The sequence below is a fragment of the Mobula birostris genome, chromosome 24, assembly GCF_030028105.1.
Source record: "Mobula birostris isolate sMobBir1 chromosome 24, sMobBir1.hap1, whole genome shotgun sequence".
In the NCBI taxonomy this organism is placed as follows: Eukaryota; Metazoa; Chordata; class Chondrichthyes; order Myliobatiformes; family Myliobatidae; genus Mobula; species Mobula birostris.
In genome coordinates, this window is record NC_092393.1 from 38,932,645 (window position 1) to 38,954,552 (window position 21,908).

A 21,908-nucleotide genomic window follows, 5' to 3' on the forward strand; every position below is an offset into this window, starting at 1 on the left:
ATGTACAAACTGCTTCACAATTTCCACTTATGTCTCAATCTATCCAAATGAAACCTATCTGTCCCACAGATTATTAAAAGATATTTGCATATTTGCAACAATAATGAGGCATTTACTATTAGAAAGAGGCAAACTATATAAATGATGATCAGAACGCAAAAAGGGTACATACTGTAATGTATAGATTTATTTCTTCTAGAGCAATGTGCGCCCCCCCAGCACCATATTGATTTGTTGTCTACGCATGTGCATAGTTCTCTCTCTCTCTCTCTCTCACTGCAATGTGAATTCACCAGTTAATGCCATCTCCTGCGCACGTGCTTTTATGTAATTGATATGTAGTTGTGCACAAATGCAATATGGTGGTGAGTACAAACCTGCATGTCAAAAATATCATAAACTGCACTGACAGTTATGGGATAAAACAGTAAGAGTTAAACAGCACAAGAAAGCCAAAAGACCCATGAGAAACAGTGAAAGACGTGCTGAACTTAAAGTGAAAATAACATGTTAATGGCTTCAGTTGGGAAAATTGACAAATTTGATAGTCATAATAAAGGCTGGGAGTCATATATTGAGAGGGTTGAACTGTATTGTAATGCAAACAATGTGGAGGAGCAAAAGAAAGAATCCACACTTCCTAGCTTAATGGGTGCAAGGATGTACAGTCTCTTATGCAACCTAGTAACCCCTGAAAAGCCAGCAAGGAAGAGATTTAATGAAATTGTTACAAATTTATAACATCACTTGAGTCCTCAACTGCTGCCAATAGCTGAGGAATTTAGATTTTACAAAAGGAACCAGCCAAAAGGTGAAAGCATTTCTGAATACATTGCAGAGCTGAGCAAACTTTCCAAGTCCTCTGACTTTAGAAATGGATTTTCTGGTGTATTAAGGGACAGACTTGTATGTGGCAGGCATAGACGAAGAACTCAGGAAGAGACCTAACCTTAGAATAGGCATTGACCATTGCAATATTGTTAGAGACTGCAGCAGAGGATGCAGAACTATAGCAAAGGAGGCTAGAATATGAAATGCACAAAATCTCACTGAATGGTGCAAAAAGCCAAAACCGTCATCAATGTGACAAATCCTCCCATGATGCAAATGACAGTTCGTTTAGAGAAAAAGTCTGCAGAAAGTGTCTCAGACAAGGTCATATAGAGAGGGTGCCTAAGCACAACCGTTTGAGAAGTCTAAAACTCAAAACTAAGCAAATGCATAAAGTTGCTGAATGTAAAACAGAATCAAAGAACATAAGAGTCTGACAAAGGTGAACTGTCATGCCTAGAACTGCATAGTATATCTGTAGCAGATCGCAGTATAATACGGATCACAATGTCTCACATAAAACTGAAAATGGAGCTGGATACAGGGTCAGCTTTGTCCATAACTGCAGAGGCTGACTACAACAGACGGTTTTCTATGGTACCATTAGAGAAGTCCTCAGTGATGCTAATGATTTACGCAAGCAAAACAGTGTCTCCCAAAGGCAAACTGAAAGTAAATGTGATGTATGGAGGCCAAACACCATCTTACATATAACACCACTTACACCACTTTACATATTGAAAAGTGGAGGGCCAGCACTTTTCACACATGAATGGTTGAGGAAAATCCAACTAGACTGGCACACAATCAAAGCTCTCAACGTGGCATCAACAGACAACTGCAGCCCAAATGGTAGCACTAACCAGAGACTGTCACAGCTGCCTAATGTTAACAAGAAGGTGTTCAAGAAGGAAATCAGTAAACTCAAAGGCATGCAAGCCAGAATTGAATTGAATGAAGCAGCAACACAAAGATACCAAAAAGCACATCCAGTGCCTTACGCACTATGTCCTAAAGTGGATGCTGAACTGCAGAATTTGGAGGTGTCTGTAATTTTCTTCAAGGTAGAGTGGAATGATTGGTCCATGCCCATTGTCCTGGTGATCAAGAAAGACCCGAAGGTCGGAGCTGTTCACATTTGTGGGGATTTCAAGGTGAGCATCAGCCCGTGCTGTGTACTGTGCAGTATCCTCTGCCATGAATAGAAGACATTTTTGCATCTTTAGCAGGCAGGGAGAGGTTTTCAAAGATAAACTAATTACAAGTCTATCTGCAAATGGAGATTGAGGAGTCAAGCAGGAAGTTCCTCACAATCAACACTCATAAGGGACTGTTCCAGTAAAATCCTCTCGTCTTTGGTGTTGCATCGGCTCCAGCAATTTGGCAAAGAGCAATGGACCAAGAGTTTCAAGATATATGAGGAACGCAATGTTACCTTGATGACATCATCATGACTGGCAAAAATGATGAAGAGGAGCTCCAGAACCTTGGTAAAGTGCTGACCAGCTGAGTGAGTATGGTCTGCGTGCAAAGAGAGTGAAATGTGAGTTTTTCAAAGATGAAATCTCATATTGTGGACATGCTATTGACAAGTATGGCTTACGTAAGTCACAAGAGAAGATCAATCCAGTGTTACAGGAACCCAAAACAGAAAATGTGTCATACTTTGGCCTTGTAAACTACTACCACCGGTTTCTCCCAGACATTGCTACAGTGCTGCATCCATTGAACGCACTGTTGCAGACAGAAGCAAGGTGGGAATAGTCAGAAAGATGTGAAAAAGCATTCAAGGAAACAAGGAGACTAATAATATCCGATGAACTGCTCACCTGTTAGGACCCATCCTTGTCCATCAGACCGGGGTGCGATATGTCCCTTTATGGCATTGGAGCTGGTTTGTCACACATCACGAAAGATGGATCTGAACGCCCAATTCCATTTGCTTCAAGATCACTGATGAACGCAGAATGCGACTATGCACAGATTGACCGAGAGGCCCTTAGTTTATTATGGGGAATAAAGAAATTCCATCACTACTTCTATGAACAAAGGTTTACACTAGTGATAGATCACCAGCCCCTTGTGTCCATTTTCAAACTCAGGAAGGGAATTCCAGTGATGACTGCTACCTGGTTACAACATTGGGCACTATTCCTAGGAGCCCACTCTTATGACATACAGTTCAAGGGTACCAAACAACACAGCAAAATTGATGGCTTGTCATGTCTTCCACCTCTAGCAACTGAAGAAGTCTTCACACTGTGACCCAGCAGAAATGTTCCATACTGCATTGGTGGACCAGTTGCTCGTAACAAATTCCGAAATACAAGGGAAACAAAGAATGACCCGACACTGTCAAAAGCCTATGAAATCACCATACAAGGATGGCCAGCTCATGGTAACCCTATGTTTTCGGAGCTCTCAGCAAGAAGAGACCAACTATCAGTATGTCAAAGTATGCTGATGTGTGGATCTCAACTTCTGGTTCCCTCTAATCTGCACACCAGAGTGTTAGAGAATCTGCATGAGGACACCTGGGTACAGTCAAGATGAAGAGTCTGACCTGGATCTATGCATGGTGGCCGGGAATAGATATAGAGATTGAAGACTTGGTCAAAAGCTGTTTGGTATGCCAAAAAGTTCAAATTGTAACCCCACAGGCACCGCTACACCCATAGAAGTAGCTGTCATCACGATAGCAAAGAGTACATATCGACTTAGCTGGGCCATTGACGGACTCCATGTTCCTGATTGCTGTGGATGCTCATTCGAAGTGGCCGGAGGTCACACCAATGAAGTAAATCAGCTCAGTAAAGGCTGTCTCGACTCTGAGGACTATCTTTGCCAAAAGTGGCTTTCCAGAGTAAATTGTGAGTGACAATGGACCACAATACATGTCAGAAGAATTCCAACTGTTCATGAAGGAAAATGGCATGAGACATTTCAAGTCAGCTCTTCATCACCCAGCAATGAATGGGTTAGCTGAAAGATTTATCTGAACCATCAAGAAGTCCCCTAGAGTGATGGACAAGGAGGACATTTCTCTACAGCACAAAGTGGACATCTTCCTTTTTGTGTATTGGAACTCTGTTCATGCAAACAAATCAAACACCTGCGATGCTCTTAATGAGTAGGAACCTGAGATCTCACATAGACCTCCTGAAACCAGATCTATGGAGGGAAGTGCAGAATAAACAGTTCAGTCAGTTGCTACGTGAAGCAGCAAGGAGCTTCGCAATTGGGCAGGACGTCCTAGTGCATGATTACCGAGAAGACAAGTGGACACCCGGTGGGATAGCTACAAGAATTGGACCACTGATGTACACAGTGGATGGTGGAGATCAGACATGGAGATGTCATGTGGAGTAGATACTGGATGCTCAACCAAAGAACACACCTGAGTCGACTGCATCCAACAAGAAGGACAGATTACAGTCATCGTACTTGCCTCTCAGTGACGATGTCACTGACAGCAACGTGACACTGGAAACCGAGAACATTCTCTTAGACGAGACACCTACCAAACCCGATGCCATTCCACAGGTCTAGAGGTGCAACAAGTTATTGTTGACAAGTTCCTGCTAAACTTGATGCCACTTCACAGATCTAGAGGCACTATCCTGAAAGAAACAGAGCTCCCAAAAGACTGAACCCTTAGAAACGTAAAGTTGTTATGGGCTGTTATTGTGAAAGCATGTTTATTTGGAATATAGGTTTATGAAAGGGAAATGTAATGTTTTGCACACAGTTTAATGCTGCATTAACCTAAAGGGACAGGAAATGTAATGTATGGACATATTTCCTTTAGAGCAATTGGGCCCTAGCATATTGATGCATGTGCAGTGTTTTTTTTTTCTCCCTCTCTCTCTCTTTCTCTCTCCAATGTGGATATACCAGTTAACCCATCTCCCACATGCATGCTTTTATTTCATTCAAATGTATTTGTGCACAGACACTATACACATGACTTCACCAAGCTAAAAGCAAATCAGCTTCCGGTAAGGTCAGACAGTCATGGAATGCCGGACTTAATTTTAATTTTATCTAGTTTGTTATATTCCTAATCTCCACATGATTATGAGAATCAATTTTTGCAGATTTAAGTGATCTTGGCATTTTGGTGTTACCATGGCCTCACTAGATGGCTTTGGGTACTCTGAATAGGTTCAAGTCAGCAAAGGACAGATGTTATCAACACACAAAGCAACATACAAGGTGCTGGAGAAACTTGGCAAAGCAGGCAGCATCTATGGAGGGAAATGAATAGTTAATGTTTCAGGATGAGACCCTTCATCAGGGCTAGAATCCTGTAATCAATATATCATCACCAATATTTTATCTTTTAAACTCCACGAGAAAAAATGTAAAAAAATTCTTTGGAGTGTCATTCGAGCTTTTAAATCTGTGGTGGTTGCATTACATTTAACCCAAGCTCAGAACTGATTGATTCTGATGAAAAATCTAATTTTAATACAATTCCAACGTGACTATTCACTTATGAAACTGGAGATGGGTTCTGGCAGCACACTGCATTAACAGTAATCTCCCAGAAGTTCATTATATACTGGGTATGTTTTTCTCAATCATTCAAAGGATAAAAGATTTTTACATACATTTTATATTCTACACATTCAAACAAGCTCATTTAACATGCATGATTTACAATGACTTTTGCATAGGGAACCAGTCATTCAGTTCTGTAGGTCTGTACTAGAGTTTCAGTTTCCAAAAGACTCCAACTTCTTTTCTATCTCCTGGATCTCGATGTTCATTTACTATTCTGAATTCATTCTCCTTCCTCTGCTATTGTTTGCTGAAGATGTATTGGACAGGATGATAATTTCACTTTTAAGCCGATCATCAGGATCTTACATTTGTTCAAGCTTCCTATTTAATTCGTTCTGAAAGTTATAGAAATGCTTGTTGCTAACATAGGAAGCAATTAGTTTTCCAGAATAGCAAACTTTATATAAACCAATTTATGAGTTTCTTGTGGATTCATTGTTCTATCACTGCTGAAGGCAGCACCAGATTCGACAGAGCACAGACATAAGCGCACATGTGAATGCGTGAAAGTTAACATCTCTGTCATTGCATCCCAGTTGTCAGATTGAGCAGACTATGGGCAAAGTCAAACCAGACATGTCCTGATTAAAAGTAATGAGCATACCATAAAAAAATGAATGATTATTTTATGTGGATCGCTGGATGTTTCTTAAGAGTCTAACCAGTCAAGGCTGTAAAAGTTCACAATCATTCAACCTAAAAACATAATAAAAATCCTCCCTTTCTTATAAAGATAATTGATCATTTAAACATGCCGTATGGAATAGAGGTTTCAAATCTGAAGAGCAGTCTTTGAACTTCCAGTATATCAAATGCTCTTTACCTCTAGATGTCACCAGTGCTGTGGGAAAATCTAATCTATTTTAATAAATGCAAGAGATTTTGCAAATGCTGGAAATCTTGAGCAACACATGCAAAACACTGGAGGAACTCAGCAAGCCAGGCGGCATCTATGGAGAGGATAAATAGTTGACATTTTGGGCAGAGACCCAAAGGTTTCAATAAAGAGGTCTTCTCCATAGATGCTGCCTGACTTGTTGAGTTCCTCCAGCATTTTGTGTATATTAATATATTTTAATAGTAGCACAAAACAGCTATACTGGAATAATTAGAAACCAGTAATTGTCGTTTATACCAGTAGATATCAAAAGTCGCATTCACATTACACTTGTTTTTGAATAATCTTTACAGCCTAAGTATTTTCATAGGTATGTTAAGTATATTTTCTAATTCAAAAATTTCATTCATAAAAATACAATTAGTGTCTGGTTTTCACTATACTCAGTGTCATCCAGTCTATGTGTTCACTGTATTATCAAATCAGAACATTCTTCATATTTTCAAGTTAATAAACTCCATCCATAATATGTCTTTGCCACTTACATGGTCTCTACACCTTTCAAGTGCTTGAGAGGCTGCCCAGTCCCTCAGTGAACAATGGTGACAGTACGTTAGGATGCAGTCTTTCCTACAAAGCTTTTGTGTTGGCTGCACCAAGCTGCAAATGTGTCCCATAGCACGTATTCCTTCAGCCTGGAATGTGCCAGGCAGCAGAATTCACTTACAGTCATCTCATTGTATTAGAAGACCAATAAGGTTTTGGCAGACTGGAGCAGACTCGATGGGCTGGCGGAGCAGACTCGATGGGCCGAATGGCCGATTTCCGCTCCTTTGTCTTATGGTCTAAAATGCACCCTTCACCAAGTTAATGATCTTCTAGCAGCACATGATGTTTGTCATAATATGTGCCCCTCACCTTTTCAAAATTAATCTTTAATAAAACATTACATGGCTTTCCTGACATTCAGTGCTGATCAGTTTATAAATTCATGGTGTTACCAGGTCTATGCATTTATATTGTTAGCATATTCTTTATGCAAGGCTGTATTTCCACTCACGTGGACTCCTTGGGTGATATAATGTTTATTGGCAGGAGGAACTTAGTCTGTAGTTCTTCCCTGCAGTCAAAGGTCCTACAGTCTTTGCAGTGGCTACACCTCGCATCTGATAACCAGGGTACTCTTCTGTTGAGAAATGCTCCAGGGTTCTTCGCTTGGAGCACATTGGGCATGCAGATGACTCTGCCTTGCCCCATGTGTGCAGGTTTGATGGGCTTGGAAGCACATCGTACACTGCCTGGATGAGAAATTGGATGCGGTATGGTTCAGCTTTCCAAAGCTCAGCCCAGGTCACTTTCCTCTCAACCGCATTCTCCCATCTTGTCCAAGCTCCCTGTTGCTTCATTCCCACCACCTTACAGGTGACATACTTTGTGAAGTTTGTGGTGGCAGTATAGTGTAAGAAATAAAAATGATTCTAAGTTTTGAAAAATAATTAATGGTTCAAAAGATGAATAACTAGGTCCTGTTCACAATTTGACGGCAGAAGGGAAGAGGTGTTCTTAAAACACAGAGTGTGGGTTTTCAAACTCTGATGATTGTAGAGTTCAGGAGAGGGACCAGAGGTCCATGAGCCAGCAACTATCGGAGGATTAGAGGATCAGAAGAGGAGAGTGTTAGTAACTTTAAATTTCTGGGTGTCATTATTTCAGAGGACCTGTCCTGGACCCATTATATAAATATAATCGTGAAGAAAGCATGACAGCACTTCTACTTTTTTAAGAGTCTGTGGAGAATTGGCATGTCATCAAAAACCTTGGCAAACTTCTATGGATGTGTGGTGGGAAGTGTGCTGACTGGCTGCATTACAGCCTGGTATGGAAACACCAATGCCTTTGAACAGAAAATCCTACAAAAGTTAGTGGATTTGGTCCAGTACATTACAGATAATGCCTTCCTAACCATTGAGTACATCTACATGAAACATTGTCACAGGAAAGCAGCATCCATCATCAGAGATCCCCACCACACAAGTCATGATCTCGCCTCGCTGCTGCCATCAGGTAGAAGGTACAGGAGCCTCAAGACTTGCACCATCTGGTTGAAAAATAGTTACTACTGCTCAACCACCAGGCTCTTGAACAAAAGGAGATAACTACACTCATTTAACGATTCTTTTATCTTGTTATTTCATGTTTGTTATTTATTGCTATTTGTTTATATTTGGTTTGGTACAGTTTGTTGTCTATTGATCCTGTTTACAGTTACTGATTTATAGATTTGCTAGGAGTGCCTGCGGAAAAAGAATCTCGGGGTTGTAAGTGGTGACATGTATGTACTCTGGTAATAAATTTTACTTTGAACTTTGAAGTTTAGTAACACAAAGAGGGCAAGTCTTGGACGGTGAGAGAGTTTAACGATGGATGCTACCTTCTTGAGGCACCGTCATCTGAAGAGGTCCTCGATGTGGGAAGTCTTATGCCAATGACGGTAATCATTAAGTCTACAACATTCTGCAACCTCGTTACATCGTACATTGGGGCCTTCATACTTGTCTGTGATGCAACCAGTCAGAAAGCATTCCACTGTGTATATGTAGAAACTTGCAAGAATCTTTGATGATATTCCAAATCTCCTCAAGCTCCAAATAAAGTGGAGCCAGTGGTGTGCTTCATTTATGATTGGGCTCAGAATAGAGTCTTTGAGATGCTGACACTCAGAAACCTGAAGCTGATCCCTCTTTCCTTCACTGACCCTCAGTGTGTGTTGTCCAGACTTCCCCTTCCTGAAATCCATAATCAATTCCCTGGTCTTGCTGACATTGAGTATGAGGTTGTTGTTGCTACATTACTCAACCATCAATTTATTTCACTTCTTTATGCATCCTATATGTTATAATTATGTGGTTTTTGTCAGTTTTTCAGTCGGTTTGTCATGTGTTTCTGTGATATCATTCTGGAGAAATATTGTATCATTTCTTAATGCATGCATTACTAAATGACAATAAAAGAGGACTGCGTGTCCTCATAATCTAATCTAATCTCATTACTTTAAGAGATTTTACCTACAATATCTCTGTGTCATTGGCAAACTGATAGATGGCATTTGAGCCATGCCTAGCCACACAGTTATGAGCATAGGGAGAATAGAGCAGTGAGCTAAGTACACATCCTTGAAGCATATTTATGTTGATCGACAGTAAGCCTGTGTTGATTTATGCTTAACTGTGGTGATTAGCCAGATTTTGTTACACACCTCAATCTCTCTGAACAAGATCCACAGCACATTCAGGTACTCAGACTTGATGGTGAAGGGGACAGTGGATTGGACGGGCCAGTTGCCAAAGTGCCTGGCCTCGCTCTCCCTGCGGTTGACTTTGGCATCTGCGGACAGATCTTGGACTTGAGCAGAAAACAGTGACATCATCAACGTGCAGGAAGGTTTTGACCTGATTGTCTCCGTTGCCTGGCATTGCCATGCCTCATGCCGAAATTGTTCCTGATAGATTTGGCAAATGATTCTATGCAACAAGATGGAGAGGCTTGCTTTATGCCTGGCTCATATCTACAGGATGCAATGACCCGAAACAGCCCTCTGTATATTCCAATAGCTGGTAAGATTTTGAAAGCACTATTTGAATATGGCCTTTGAAGAGCCTGGGTTGATTAATTGTGTGATTAAGTTGATGATAGGTTAAAACTTTTGATATTTGAGATGCTGCTCTGTTAGAAAGCTTCACAGTAACATCAGTGTTTTTTTAACAAAGGTAATTTCTGCCAGCTTGTCAGTTTGTGTTCGTTGAATTTGCATTTCATTGGGCCAGTCAAACAAATGTGAAGGGCAAGCAACAGAATGAGAAAAAAATATCTCAAGTAAAATCATTTTTCAAAAACTCACAATTTCCATTCATTCCAAGAAAATCAGTCTGAAGAGGAAAGTGAATTGGCAATTCTCATTCAAGTGCATCATTTTACCAAATACACAATGCTTCGCAGGTGACTAATAGCGCCACTCAAGCAGTACTGAATGGATTCATCTTGTTTCTTATTATTCGTTGGCAATGATTAACCAAATATAAGCTCTTTGAGCCATTCTAGATGTGTTACAGGGTGCTTTATTTCTACTCCTTTTAAAACTACCAGCTGTTTCTTTTTAACCAATTCTACATGTTACAGAGCATTAGATCATTTTATGTCAACAAAATATTTTTTTAAAATCATGAGATGGATGTTTCCAATTTAATACTACTTAAGAAGTATGTTTCACACACTTTAAACATAATATTAACTTGTTCATTATATGGAATCACATAACTAAGGATCACATGAGATTTGCATTAGTATTCCTTCCCAACTTGCTACAGTCCATTAAAAATGCACATTGACCCTTTTCATTCTGTTGGTAGATATAACAAACTGAACTTTTCATATTGGTGGACTAGTAAATTACCTGTGGCCTTGTTTATAGTGACTGTTCTCACACTCTGATGCTCTCGCTCCGTCATAAAGCTGCTACAATCTATCTTTGTGTTCCTCATCTGTGATTTTTTTCCCCTTCATCTGTCTCCTTCATGTGATGTCTTTATCTTTTTATCTTTCACTTTTTACCCTCCATTTCAGAGCTCTTACTGTCTCTCTGTTGCAACTTTGTCTATTTGCTTACTCATCACCCACTAAATGAATATCCACAACTACCTGGTGTACATTTTTATCTTAATCTGAATGCTCATTTTATAGACCTGGCTATAAACCTGGCACCTCCATTGCTCCAGCCCTGTCAGAATCTGTTGTTTCTGCATTAATCTTTTATTGGCTGTTATCAAGTTTTCTTTCAGATAGAGGTGTATTAAAAAGAAATAAAGCAACTTTAATCATTTCTATTCAATTGCAAAATATGTAAATATAATGGTATAGCTAGATTTTCCTGTGTCAAATAGTGTAGAGGCCTGAAGATAATCAGGAAAAAAAGCCAAACCAATGAAAGGTAACCACAGTAAACAATGTCACTCTATTGGGAAAAGGAGAAGGACCTCTGTATAGAAAGGTATGCATCCAGAGACCACATTTCATTCCTATCCCTAATCTGACTAAACATTCCCATTTGTTTATATATACGTATGTGATCACAGTTCAATCATCTATTCCACGAAAGAGGATCTGCTGCTACTCAAAAAGGATTAATGCCCCATGCACAAAATCTACCAACTAATTCCAATCATTACAGGTGGCAATGATCACTAACTAAGTATTGGAAGGAGATGATGATGATAAAACTTTTACTACGGCAGGTACATGGAGACTAGAAGTGTGTGGACATTTTATCAGAACAATATATGATCTTTTTCGGTGTTGCTAAGGATTAGACTATGGTCTGCTGTTTGCTTCAGCTTAACCCATTACTTCAACTCCACTTTTCATCTTGCTCCAAAGTTATTATGACATCTAATGGTGAATAGGAGACAAATAGTCAAAGTCAACAGACATTTCTTATCAAAATAGGTGTACTTGATACAATCTTGAGATTTGTCTCCTTACAGGCAGTTACAAAAACAAAGAAACCCAATAGGACCCATTAAAACCAAAGAAGACTATCATACATCCAACGTGCAGAGTAAAAAGAAGAAAAGTTCACACAAGTGAGTTCACACTGTAATAGTTGCAAGCCACAACCACAGTTCTGTGCAGGGTTGAGTAACCTCGCAGAGTAAAGTGTTGACATTCAGCACCGAGACAACCAAACCTCCCAGAGCAACAATTTGAACTGGCCCGTGCCTCATCTCCAGCCCCGACACCCTGTCCTTTTGGTGCCAACATGTACTTCTTCATTTAAATGACCAAGGCAAGCAAGAAGATGCAGATTAATTAAAAACGAATGACTGGCTAATCAGTTTGAAAAAAGAACTGGCCCGGCACTTAAATAGTCCAGATCTTGCTCTCTGACCTGGACCCTGCCATTTCGATATGATCTCAAGCCAGTGCCCCACTACCTCAATTTGGCCTGTATCCAACTTTTCCAATTTGGCCTGGTGCTTAATTCGCTCAAACCTCACTCTCAGGCCCAGGTTCAGGCCCCGCCACTTCAACTCTACATCGCATCTGCTCGCCTTGCCTTGATCCCGCCGAATCCAATTGCCCCCAGGTTTGCTCCAGGAATGGGCAAACAATGGGTCATTCTCTACTCTCCAACCCAGACCCCAGATTCAGCCCATACACACCATACCACAGCCATACTGCACCTTAGAGACCTCAGATCCCACTGCAAAATACCAGGTTGTACAGGTGATTCAAAAGCTCAACTAAGCTAAAATACTAAGAAACATTCATGCTGCATCAACTCCCTTTCAAAATATGTTTATATTTAAATTGACTAAAAAACCATTTGGTTAAACATCACTTTGAAATTTGCCACTTTCTGCATTTTAAATATTCTGTTTATTTGAGATCAAAACAGATATGCTCACATGTCAAGATGCACTTCTTTGTTTACATGGCCAAGGCAAGCAAGACGATGCAAATTAATTAAAACTGAATGACTGGCTAATAGGTTTGATCAAATAACATTGCAGCAGAGGAACAGCTCCTACAACACATGATGTTTGTGCTGACGATGATGCCAATTCAAAGCCACACAGCTGCCTACCTCTGGTCTATATTCCCCACCACTCTTCCATTCCCAACTCTTCCTGTGTCTGTTGAAGTGCATATTAAACATCACTACTGTATTTGCTTCTGCCACTTCTCCTAGCAGCTCGTTCCAGGACCTACATACTGTGTAAAATTTCCTGCCATGAGAATTTTTGCTGAAAGATTTACTGAAGTCCATGTATGCAACATTCACAGTCCTGACTTCATTAATGGTCTATATCACCACCTCAAACCCTCAATCAAGCTTATAAGACATAATTTGCCCCAACAAAACCATGGTGACTACCCCAAATAAGGGTTTGTTTCTCTAGATGTGAGTGGATCCTATCTCTCAGAATCTTCTACAATAATTAGTAAGCTTACAGATGATATGAAGATTGGTGGTGTTGTGGATAGCATAGATGACTGGCAAAGAATATAGCGGGATATGGATCAGTTGCAGATATGGGTGTAGAAATGGCAGATGGAGTTTAACCCAGACAAATATGAAATGCTGCACCTTGGGAGGTCAAATATAAAGAGACTGTACACTTTTTAAGGGCATGACCCTTAATAACACTGATGAGCAGATGGATCTTGGGGTCCAAGTTCATAGCTACTGAAAGTGGCTACACAGGTTGATAGGGTGGTTAAGGCGGCTTATGGCATGATTGCCTTTATTATTCAAAGAATTGAATTCAAAAGTCAGGAAGTTATGTTGCAGCTTTATAAAACTCTAGTAAGGTGGAATATTGCATACAGTACTTGTCACCCCATTATAGGAAGGCTGGTAATGCTTTGGAGAGGGTGCAGAAGAGGTTTACCAGGATTCTATAACAAGAGGTTGGACAAACTTGAGTTATTTTCTCCGGAGCGGTAGAAGTTGATAGAAGTTTATAAGACTGTGAGAGGCAAAGGTAGAATAGGTGGACAGTATCTTTTTCCCAGGGTTGAAATGTCTAATACCAGAGGGCACACATTTAAGATGATGGGTGGTAATTTTAAAGGAGATGTGTGAAGTGTTTTTTTTTAACACAGAGTGGTGCGTGCCTGGAAGCGGTAGAGGCAGATACATTAAGGACTTTTAAGAGACATTTTGTTGGACACCTGATTGTGAAGAAAATGGAGGGATATGGAAATTGTATAGGCATACAGCAGGGACTAGTTCAGTTGGCTGTTTGATTAATAATGTATGTGGTTCAGCACAATGTTTGGGGTGAAAGGACCTCTTTCTATGCTGTACTGTTCAGTGTTCTACATTCTAATGTCCCTACTACTGATGCAAAGCTCATTGGCCCATAGATTCCTGATTTGTCGCTATGTCTTAAACAGATTAACAATAATGGCTATTCTCTGTTCCTCTGGGACCTTAACTGTGGCTGAAAAGGACACAAAGATTTTTGTCAAAGCCACGGTAACCTTCTTTCTCACTTCTTTCCATAACCTCTGATAGATCCCATGAGATCCTTAATATTCTTCATGAGTCCCTTCCTTCTTGACATCAACATGCTCTAGAGTATCAGTATATCCCTTGCTGATCTCAATATCCACCAAGTTTTTCTCTTTGGTTAATACTGATACAAAGCACCCATTTAGTATCTCACCCATTTCCTCTGGCTCCAGGCATAAATTCCCTCATTTGTACTTCCTTGAGTGCTCCTTTCCTCTCTCTTGTTACCCTTATTTTTAATGTATGTGAAAGAAGCCTTGGGATTTTCTTAATCCATCTCAACAGAACATTCGCTTTCGGTCTTCTGATGCCCTGTTTGAATTCATAATTGCTTCCTTTATATTTCTCAAAGCTCCTGTCCAACTTCAGCCTCCCAGACTTTAGAACGTGCTGCCTTTTGTGTCATACCTCTCATCATTCAAATTTCCTGAACTTTGCCATCCTCATGGAAACATCTTGACTCGGAATTCTGACCAGCTGGTTTTTAATCAATTCCCACATGTCAAATGTAGATTTACCCAATAACAGATGCTCCAAATCTACCGTCCCCAGCTTTTGTCTAATACTACTGTCATCAGCCAATTTAACACTTTCCTCCAAGGTCTAATATTATCCTTCTCCATAGCTATTTGAAAATGTAGTAAATTATGATCATTAACTGCAAAATGATCTTCCACTTAATCTCTGATTACTTGGCCAAGCTCTTATCCCATTACGAGGTCTTGTGTGGTCCCTTCCCTGGTTGGACTATCTGTATATTGTGTCAAGAAACAAGCCTAACAAATTCTGCCTCATCTCAGCTTTGGCACAAAGGAAGTCTCAGCCAATATTGAAGAAGTTAAAGCTGTCCACTATGACAGCCCTGTCACTTCAACATTTTTCCATAACCCACCTACATATCTGTTCCCCTATCTCCTGCTGTCTGTTGGAAGGCCTATAGTATAATCACTTCACAATGATTGCACCCTTTTTATTCCTGAACTCTATTGCCTCACTTGCTGAGTCTCTTTAAGGATGTCCTCTCTAACTGTTACGATTTTACTGCATGACATTCGCCCTGTTCAGTACAGCAATTCACTTTTATATCCACATCTGAAACCTAAGGCAGCCAGGGTAGTTACATCTTCATTCCACCTCTAAAACCTCCAAATCAGCTAAATGCAGTCTTGTGAATCTAAAGTAAAACATTCAAAACATTTGAGTCACCACAGACTGAATTCTCAGTTACCGCTAGCAACATGAAATTACTAGCAAAAGGATAGTGAGTGGAGTAAACATTGGGAATTGTTATGGAATAACAGAACCTTCCTTTTTTCCCCTCATATGCAGGAAGTAGACATTGATGACCTAGCTTGCATTACTGCCCATCCTTGACAGCCTTTGAGAGGGCACTGGAAGCATGCGACCTGTGTTTTCTCAAAAGCTGTCAAAGATCTTAAACTGCATTGGTCCATGTGGTGAAGGAGAGCTGTCCTCTGCTTTTGACACAGTATCCAAGTCAGAATAGCATGTGACCTGATAGAACTTCGAAGGAGTTGTGTTCCCATGTGCCTGCTGCCTTTAAATTTCTCTGGACCTTGGATTTCAGAGGTTCTATCAAAAATATCTTGGCAAGTTTTTGGAGTGCATTTTGTAGAAGGGGTAATATTTTGTTAAGGGAATCATTACTAAAAACTTGCATGGATTAGATATTTCCTATGTAATCAATTGACCAAAGCAAAGAAAGGACAGAGGTTGTCCAAATAATATGCTTATCAGCTGCAATAAAAGGCTCAAATTTGAAATCAGATAAACAAAGTTAAGTTTCAATGTGAATTTTAGCAGAATCAGAAATAGATTTAATATCACTGGCATATTTTGTGAAGGTTGTTAACTTAGCGGCAGCAGTACATGATAATATAGAAAAAATAAGTAAGCCACTTACAGTAAGTATATATATATATATATGTATATTAAACAGTTAAATTAAAAATAGTGTAAAAACAGAACTAATATAAAAAAGTGAGGTAGTGCTCATGGGTTCAATGTCCATTTAGGAATCGGATGGCAGAGGGGAAGAAACTTGTTCCTGAATCGCTGAGTGATTTAAATGTCCTTTTTTGTTTTCTTTTTTGTTAAATATTCATTAATTCTGATTCCCAATTCTATTTCACTATCTTAAAGACTTTTTACTGCAGTGACAGGTAAAAAGGCCACAACATTTTTATACAAGTCTTCTGTTTGTCTTCCACATCGGCTACAGTGTGTTCTTTCAAAGTTGACATTTCCACAGAGTCACTGTCACAGATGTGATTTTATTTAACCAACATGCTTTCACTTTAGTGAAGAGGTTGGAAACCATGCGGCTCCTTAGAGAGAGTAGAGAGGGTGGGTGGGGCATGAAACATGAACTGATACACAGCAGCCATCACTTATCTTGAACAAATCTCTCTTGTAGGAATGCATTAACTATAAATGTTAAGGATCATACCTGTAAATCCCTAGCTCTTGCCTTGAGCTAAAGGCCAGGTTATTAAGATCACAAAAGCTAGCGTGAAAGTAGTGATTTTCAAAAAGCTTTTTTGACACGCTGGAGGATAAGAGGCACATACTAAACAACAGTATCAATATTTATGCAAGCAATTTCAAAGAAATAAAAGAATTTGGATCATTAGCCAGATCCATCCAAACTCTGTGCCTAATTTTTCTGAAACAAATTTCCTTCCTATCACTCACTATTTGTTGATTCTAACAGTAAAAGACAAAAAGTCTTGAATTTATATTGCAACTTTCACAAGCTTGGATGTTCAAAAGACTTTACAGCAAACTGAATAGTTTCTGAAGTGTAGTTACTGTTGAAGAAAGCATAGTTGCCAATTTGCACACAACATGCACTACAAAGAGCTATGTAATGATGACAACATATTCTGTCTTGGTAATCTTGATTAAGAGATAAACGTTGCTAGGAAACTGTCTGCTCTTCACTGAAATACTGCCAGGGATTTTCTGCATCCAGCTGAGAGAGAAGTCAAAACCTTGGTTTAATATTTTATCCAAAAGAAGCAATTCTGACAGAGATCCCTCAATTCTGCTCTAGAGTCTTTGCATGGATTTTTGGCTCAAGTTTCGAGTTTGTGATTTGAAGCTAAGAAAATCTAACTCCGAAATGAAAGTGCTTCTCACTCAGACAGACTGACTCATACTCAAGAGAGCTAAGCTGCTTTGTACACCTCCATCTATGCTCTAAAATTCAACATTACCAATATCTTCTGACTGCAGAAATTTATCCAGATCTGATTTAAAGGCATGAATTGGTTTCAAGTGAATAAATTTCTCTGACAGATTGTTGCACTTTTTCATTAATGAAATGGTTAGGGACAAGTAGGAGTGTTGGTGGCAACATTCAGCACCGTTGGGAGAAGTGACTGGAAATATTCTACACATGAAGTCATGTGGCCTGCTAAAATGGAGTTATTAGGCTTTATTCTGCTACCAGCAATTGCAAACTGATTACTTATCCTTGCCCAAGTTCACATTCAATAGAGAATTTACAGAACACAATGAACTGGAGTTCTGACTTGCCTTTTATAATACTTATTCAAGGGATGTGGGCTTTGCAGGCTGAGCCAGCATTCAATTGTCCATCCCTGACTGTCCATTCATGAGAAGAAGTTAGTGAAACATTTTCTTAAACTACTGTAGTTCTTGAGGTGTGAGTATGCCCATAAGGCTGTCAGGTAGAGAATTCCAGGAAATCCTGCTTTTTGCGGATGGAGCAAAGATGCTCCAAACAAAGCAGTCCCCCAATCTATGTCGGGTCTCTGTAGAGGAGGCTTCATTGGAAGGTCTGGATCCGGTAAAGGACCCCAACGGGTTTGCAGGTGAAGTGTTGCCTGACCTGGAAGGACTGCTTGGGGCTCTGAGGTGAGAGGGGAGGTGAATGGGCAGGTGTAGCATTTTATCCATCTGCAGGGATAAATGATAGGAGGGGAATTAGTGGGGAGGGACAAATAGACACAGGAATCATGGAAGGAGCGATCGCTGTGGAAAACAGAGAGTTGGGGGTGGAAGGTAAAGATGTGTTTAGTGGAAGATGGCGGAAGTTGCAGAGAATGAATACCTGGTGATATGTTCAGAAGTTAGTGCTCGCTACTGCGACTGCAGTCCGAGTTCATTCCATTTATCAATATGTAATAAATAGCCTAATAAATAAATAGACTGCTGTACAACCAATGAGTGAATAATGGTTAAGTTACTGGTTTAGCAACCCAGAGGGCTTGACTAAGGATTTGTATTGAGTTCAATTCAGACACTGATATTTATTCAGTTATTTAAATAATCTAAACAGAAATAAAACACATAAGTAACACTCACAATGAAACAATCAATAGTTTGCAAAAACCCTTCAGCTTCACTTGTATTAATGAAGGTTGTCTGTCACCATTATGCACTCTTGCTTATGTAGCCCCACATCAAAAGCAATTTGACTACCTCTTAAACTTTACTCTGATATTGTAAAATAAAATAAAGTACTGTAAAGGGATATTTGTTTCTTTTATATATTGTGGCTCTTGGTTACTTTTCCACTGGCAGACCTACAAAATATTTGGTGATTTGGTTAAAGATGCCAATTTATTTTGAAGCAACAGATAGGAGCAAACACAATTAGGTTAACCAATGCCACCTATTGTTGTCTAACAAAATAATGAATACATTTACATTGTTCTATAACTTTCCTAAAAGAGTACACTGAATACAATTTGTTAATTAACTCCAAAATAATGCTTGTGTGAAATCATGGTTCTTCATATTCTGTACCTCATAATGAAAAACCACTGTTTTCAAGCTGATTCTAATGAACTGAAAATTAACTCTATTTCTCTTTCCACAGACACTACTTTTCTTGCTGAGCATTTTTCTGCATTTTTTAAAACTTGATTCACATTATCTGAAATGGACTAATTCATCTACCAAATATGTTAAAATTTTCATGGAGCACAAAACCAAAACTGCGAGTGTGGCCACTGACCTGTACTCCAGAGAGAAACGTGTCAACTCCGTATCATTATACAACCATTTGAACTCTAAAGGCCAGCTCCCTTCAGCCATGCACGTCAGGACTAAACGGTTTCCCTCCAAGTGGATCTGTGAGCGAATAGGCTCCGTTTTGAAATAAGGCGGCACATCATCTGAAACACAGGTAGGAAATGTTTAAGGACAATGCATTTTATGCTGATTTTAATAACAAAAGAATATAATGACACCAGCTAACATAGAAACGTAGAAAACCTACAGCATAATACAGGCCCTTCGGCCAACAAAGTTGTGCCGAACATGTCCTTACCACAGAAATTACTAGGGTTACCCATAGCCCTCTATTTTTCTAAGCTCCATGTACCTATCCAAAAGTCTCTTAAAAGACCCTATCATATCCACCTCCACCACCATTGCTGGCAGCCCATTTCCACGCCCTCACCACTCTGCGTAAAAAACTTATCCCTGACATCTCCTCTGTACCTACTCCCAAGCACCTTAAACCTGTGTCCTCTTGTGGCAGCCATTTCAGCTCTGGGAAAAAGCCTCTGACTATCCACATGATGTATAATATGCATAGTATTCCAACTAGTCGCCAAAGCAATGTGCCCGACCTGTCATTGAGTTGATTTTGCGGTTCTTTTGAAATGTTATTTTACGTCAATTAGTACAAAAAGAAATTGAATGAGCCGTATAACAAGAAAATCAAATTTAAATTAATCCTTCTGTTTACTTCATTGTGAAACACTCAACAGATTTGTTCTCTGTTACTTAGTGCCAATTTGCTTTGCTATAAGCCAGGTAAACAATAATGGCATTTTTGTAATTAGTAGTATAAAAATATATAGTAACAATCTTGAAATTAAGCATGTTATTATTTTAGAAATTATATTTTAATGGAGGTGTTTACCAATTTATGGACAAATTTAGTAACTCCACGTTCCAAACAACAGGCTAAATTCAACAAGGCTGCAGAAAAGAAAACTGCAAACCGTAATGTTAATATTTTAGCTACATCCTTGACAATAGCTTCTTTGCTCAAAATGCAGGATTGTTGATCGACATTTATAATTTTATTTCCAAAAGAATTGACACCACTACTGTGAGAACCATTTCAATGAAGTCCCTGGAGTGATTTTACTGCTGTGTGGTTTCAAAGCTATGAGTTATTTTACTATTGACCAAGGTGATCAATGATCTGAAAAGACCTGCCAAGTGTATAATTCCTGAGGTGTTTCTCACACCTTTGACTAATCTCATTCTTTCTAAAAGAAGCTGCTACAATGGGAATAATACAAGTTTATTTTACTTATTTGGTGCAGGCTTCATATGCAGCTCTGATACCTGTACCACCTTCTTCTTCTTATCGTGTCCATAGACAGCCTATACACGGCCCAGCCAGAACCGGACACATTTTTGCGCCTTGTTGTTGAATTCGGCAAGATCTGCAACAGTACAGGGTTCCTCTAGCGATGGGCATTGCGGGAGATGTTGCATAGTTTGTGGCTCAGTTCCACATTCACAAGTTATCGGGCTGGGTTGTATATCCCCATTTGCTTAGTAACACCCTTGAACGACTTACACCAGTCCTAAGTCTGTTAAGACACTTCCAGGTTGCCCAGTTGCAACGAACTCCTGGGGGAAGGCTTTCATCCGGTGGAATTTCCATTGTTGGGGGTTGTTTGAGACTAGCAAGCTGGTCTTTCCACAAGGCGATGTGGGCTTCATTTGGGGTTGATTGTAATGGAACAACACTGTTCGTGAAGCTCTTCCTTGACCTTAGGCAGCTGGATGTAGGTGTATGACCATGTAGAGGGTGCCTCTCATCTGATATTTGACAGAGTTGTTCTTTCTTGCTGGCTACCGTCCTTCTTATATCAGGGGGAGCAATACCCTCCAGGATATATAGGCGGTAGGTGTTCGTTGGTTTTAAACAACCTGTAATAAGTCGGCAGCTTGCATTCAGAACGGCATCCATCTTCTTCGCATGAGTAGATCTTTCCCATGTAGGGCAGGCATATTCAGCGGTGGAATAGCAAAGAGCAAGTGGCAACGTTTTCAGGCTTGCTCCCCGTTTCCTGTTAGTGAGCTTAAACAGGATGTTGTTTCATGCGCTCGCTTTTGCCTTTGTCTTATTGATGTGGTTCTTGAAAGTGAGACATCTGTCAAGGGTGACTCCTAAGTAGATAGGGTGCTTGCAATGCCTCAGTGTTGCTCCAAACCAGGTTACTTTAAGCTATTGTTTGGCTTCATGGTTCCTGAGGTGGAATGCACAAACTTGCATCTTTGATGGGTTTTGCGCAGAGGTGGTTTTCATCATGGTATGATGTTAGTCCCTCCAAGGCCTCAGAAATTGTTTTCTCCACGGTGTTAAAATCAGTACTTTGGGCAGTGATGCATAAGTCATCAGTATATATAAGACGGCGTGTAACATCATCTATAGGTTGGTCATTCATGTAGATGTTGTACAGCAGCGGAGCAAGCACACTTCCGTGAGGAAGACCATTCTTCTGAATACACCACCTGCTGCGCTCCCCACCTAGATCAACGTAGAACCGCGATTCTGAAGCACGCTTTCTGTACCTA

The 21,908-nt window shown here is 39.9% G+C and overlaps 1 protein-coding gene across 5 annotated transcripts in view; it reads right to left on the bottom strand.

Moving 5' to 3' along the window:
- Window positions 1-21,908, bottom strand: part of LOC140187285 (protein sidekick-2-like) — a 971,472-nt gene that overhangs the window by 512,883 nt on the left and 436,681 nt on the right. For all 5 annotated transcript variants that reach the window (XM_072242443.1, XM_072242442.1, XM_072242441.1 and 2 more), the window contains exon 2: window positions 19,318-19,477. In XM_072242443.1, the coding sequence (XP_072098544.1) occupies window positions 19,318-19,477 (160 nt within the window). The remainder of the gene's footprint in view (window positions 1-19,317; window positions 19,478-21,908) is intronic.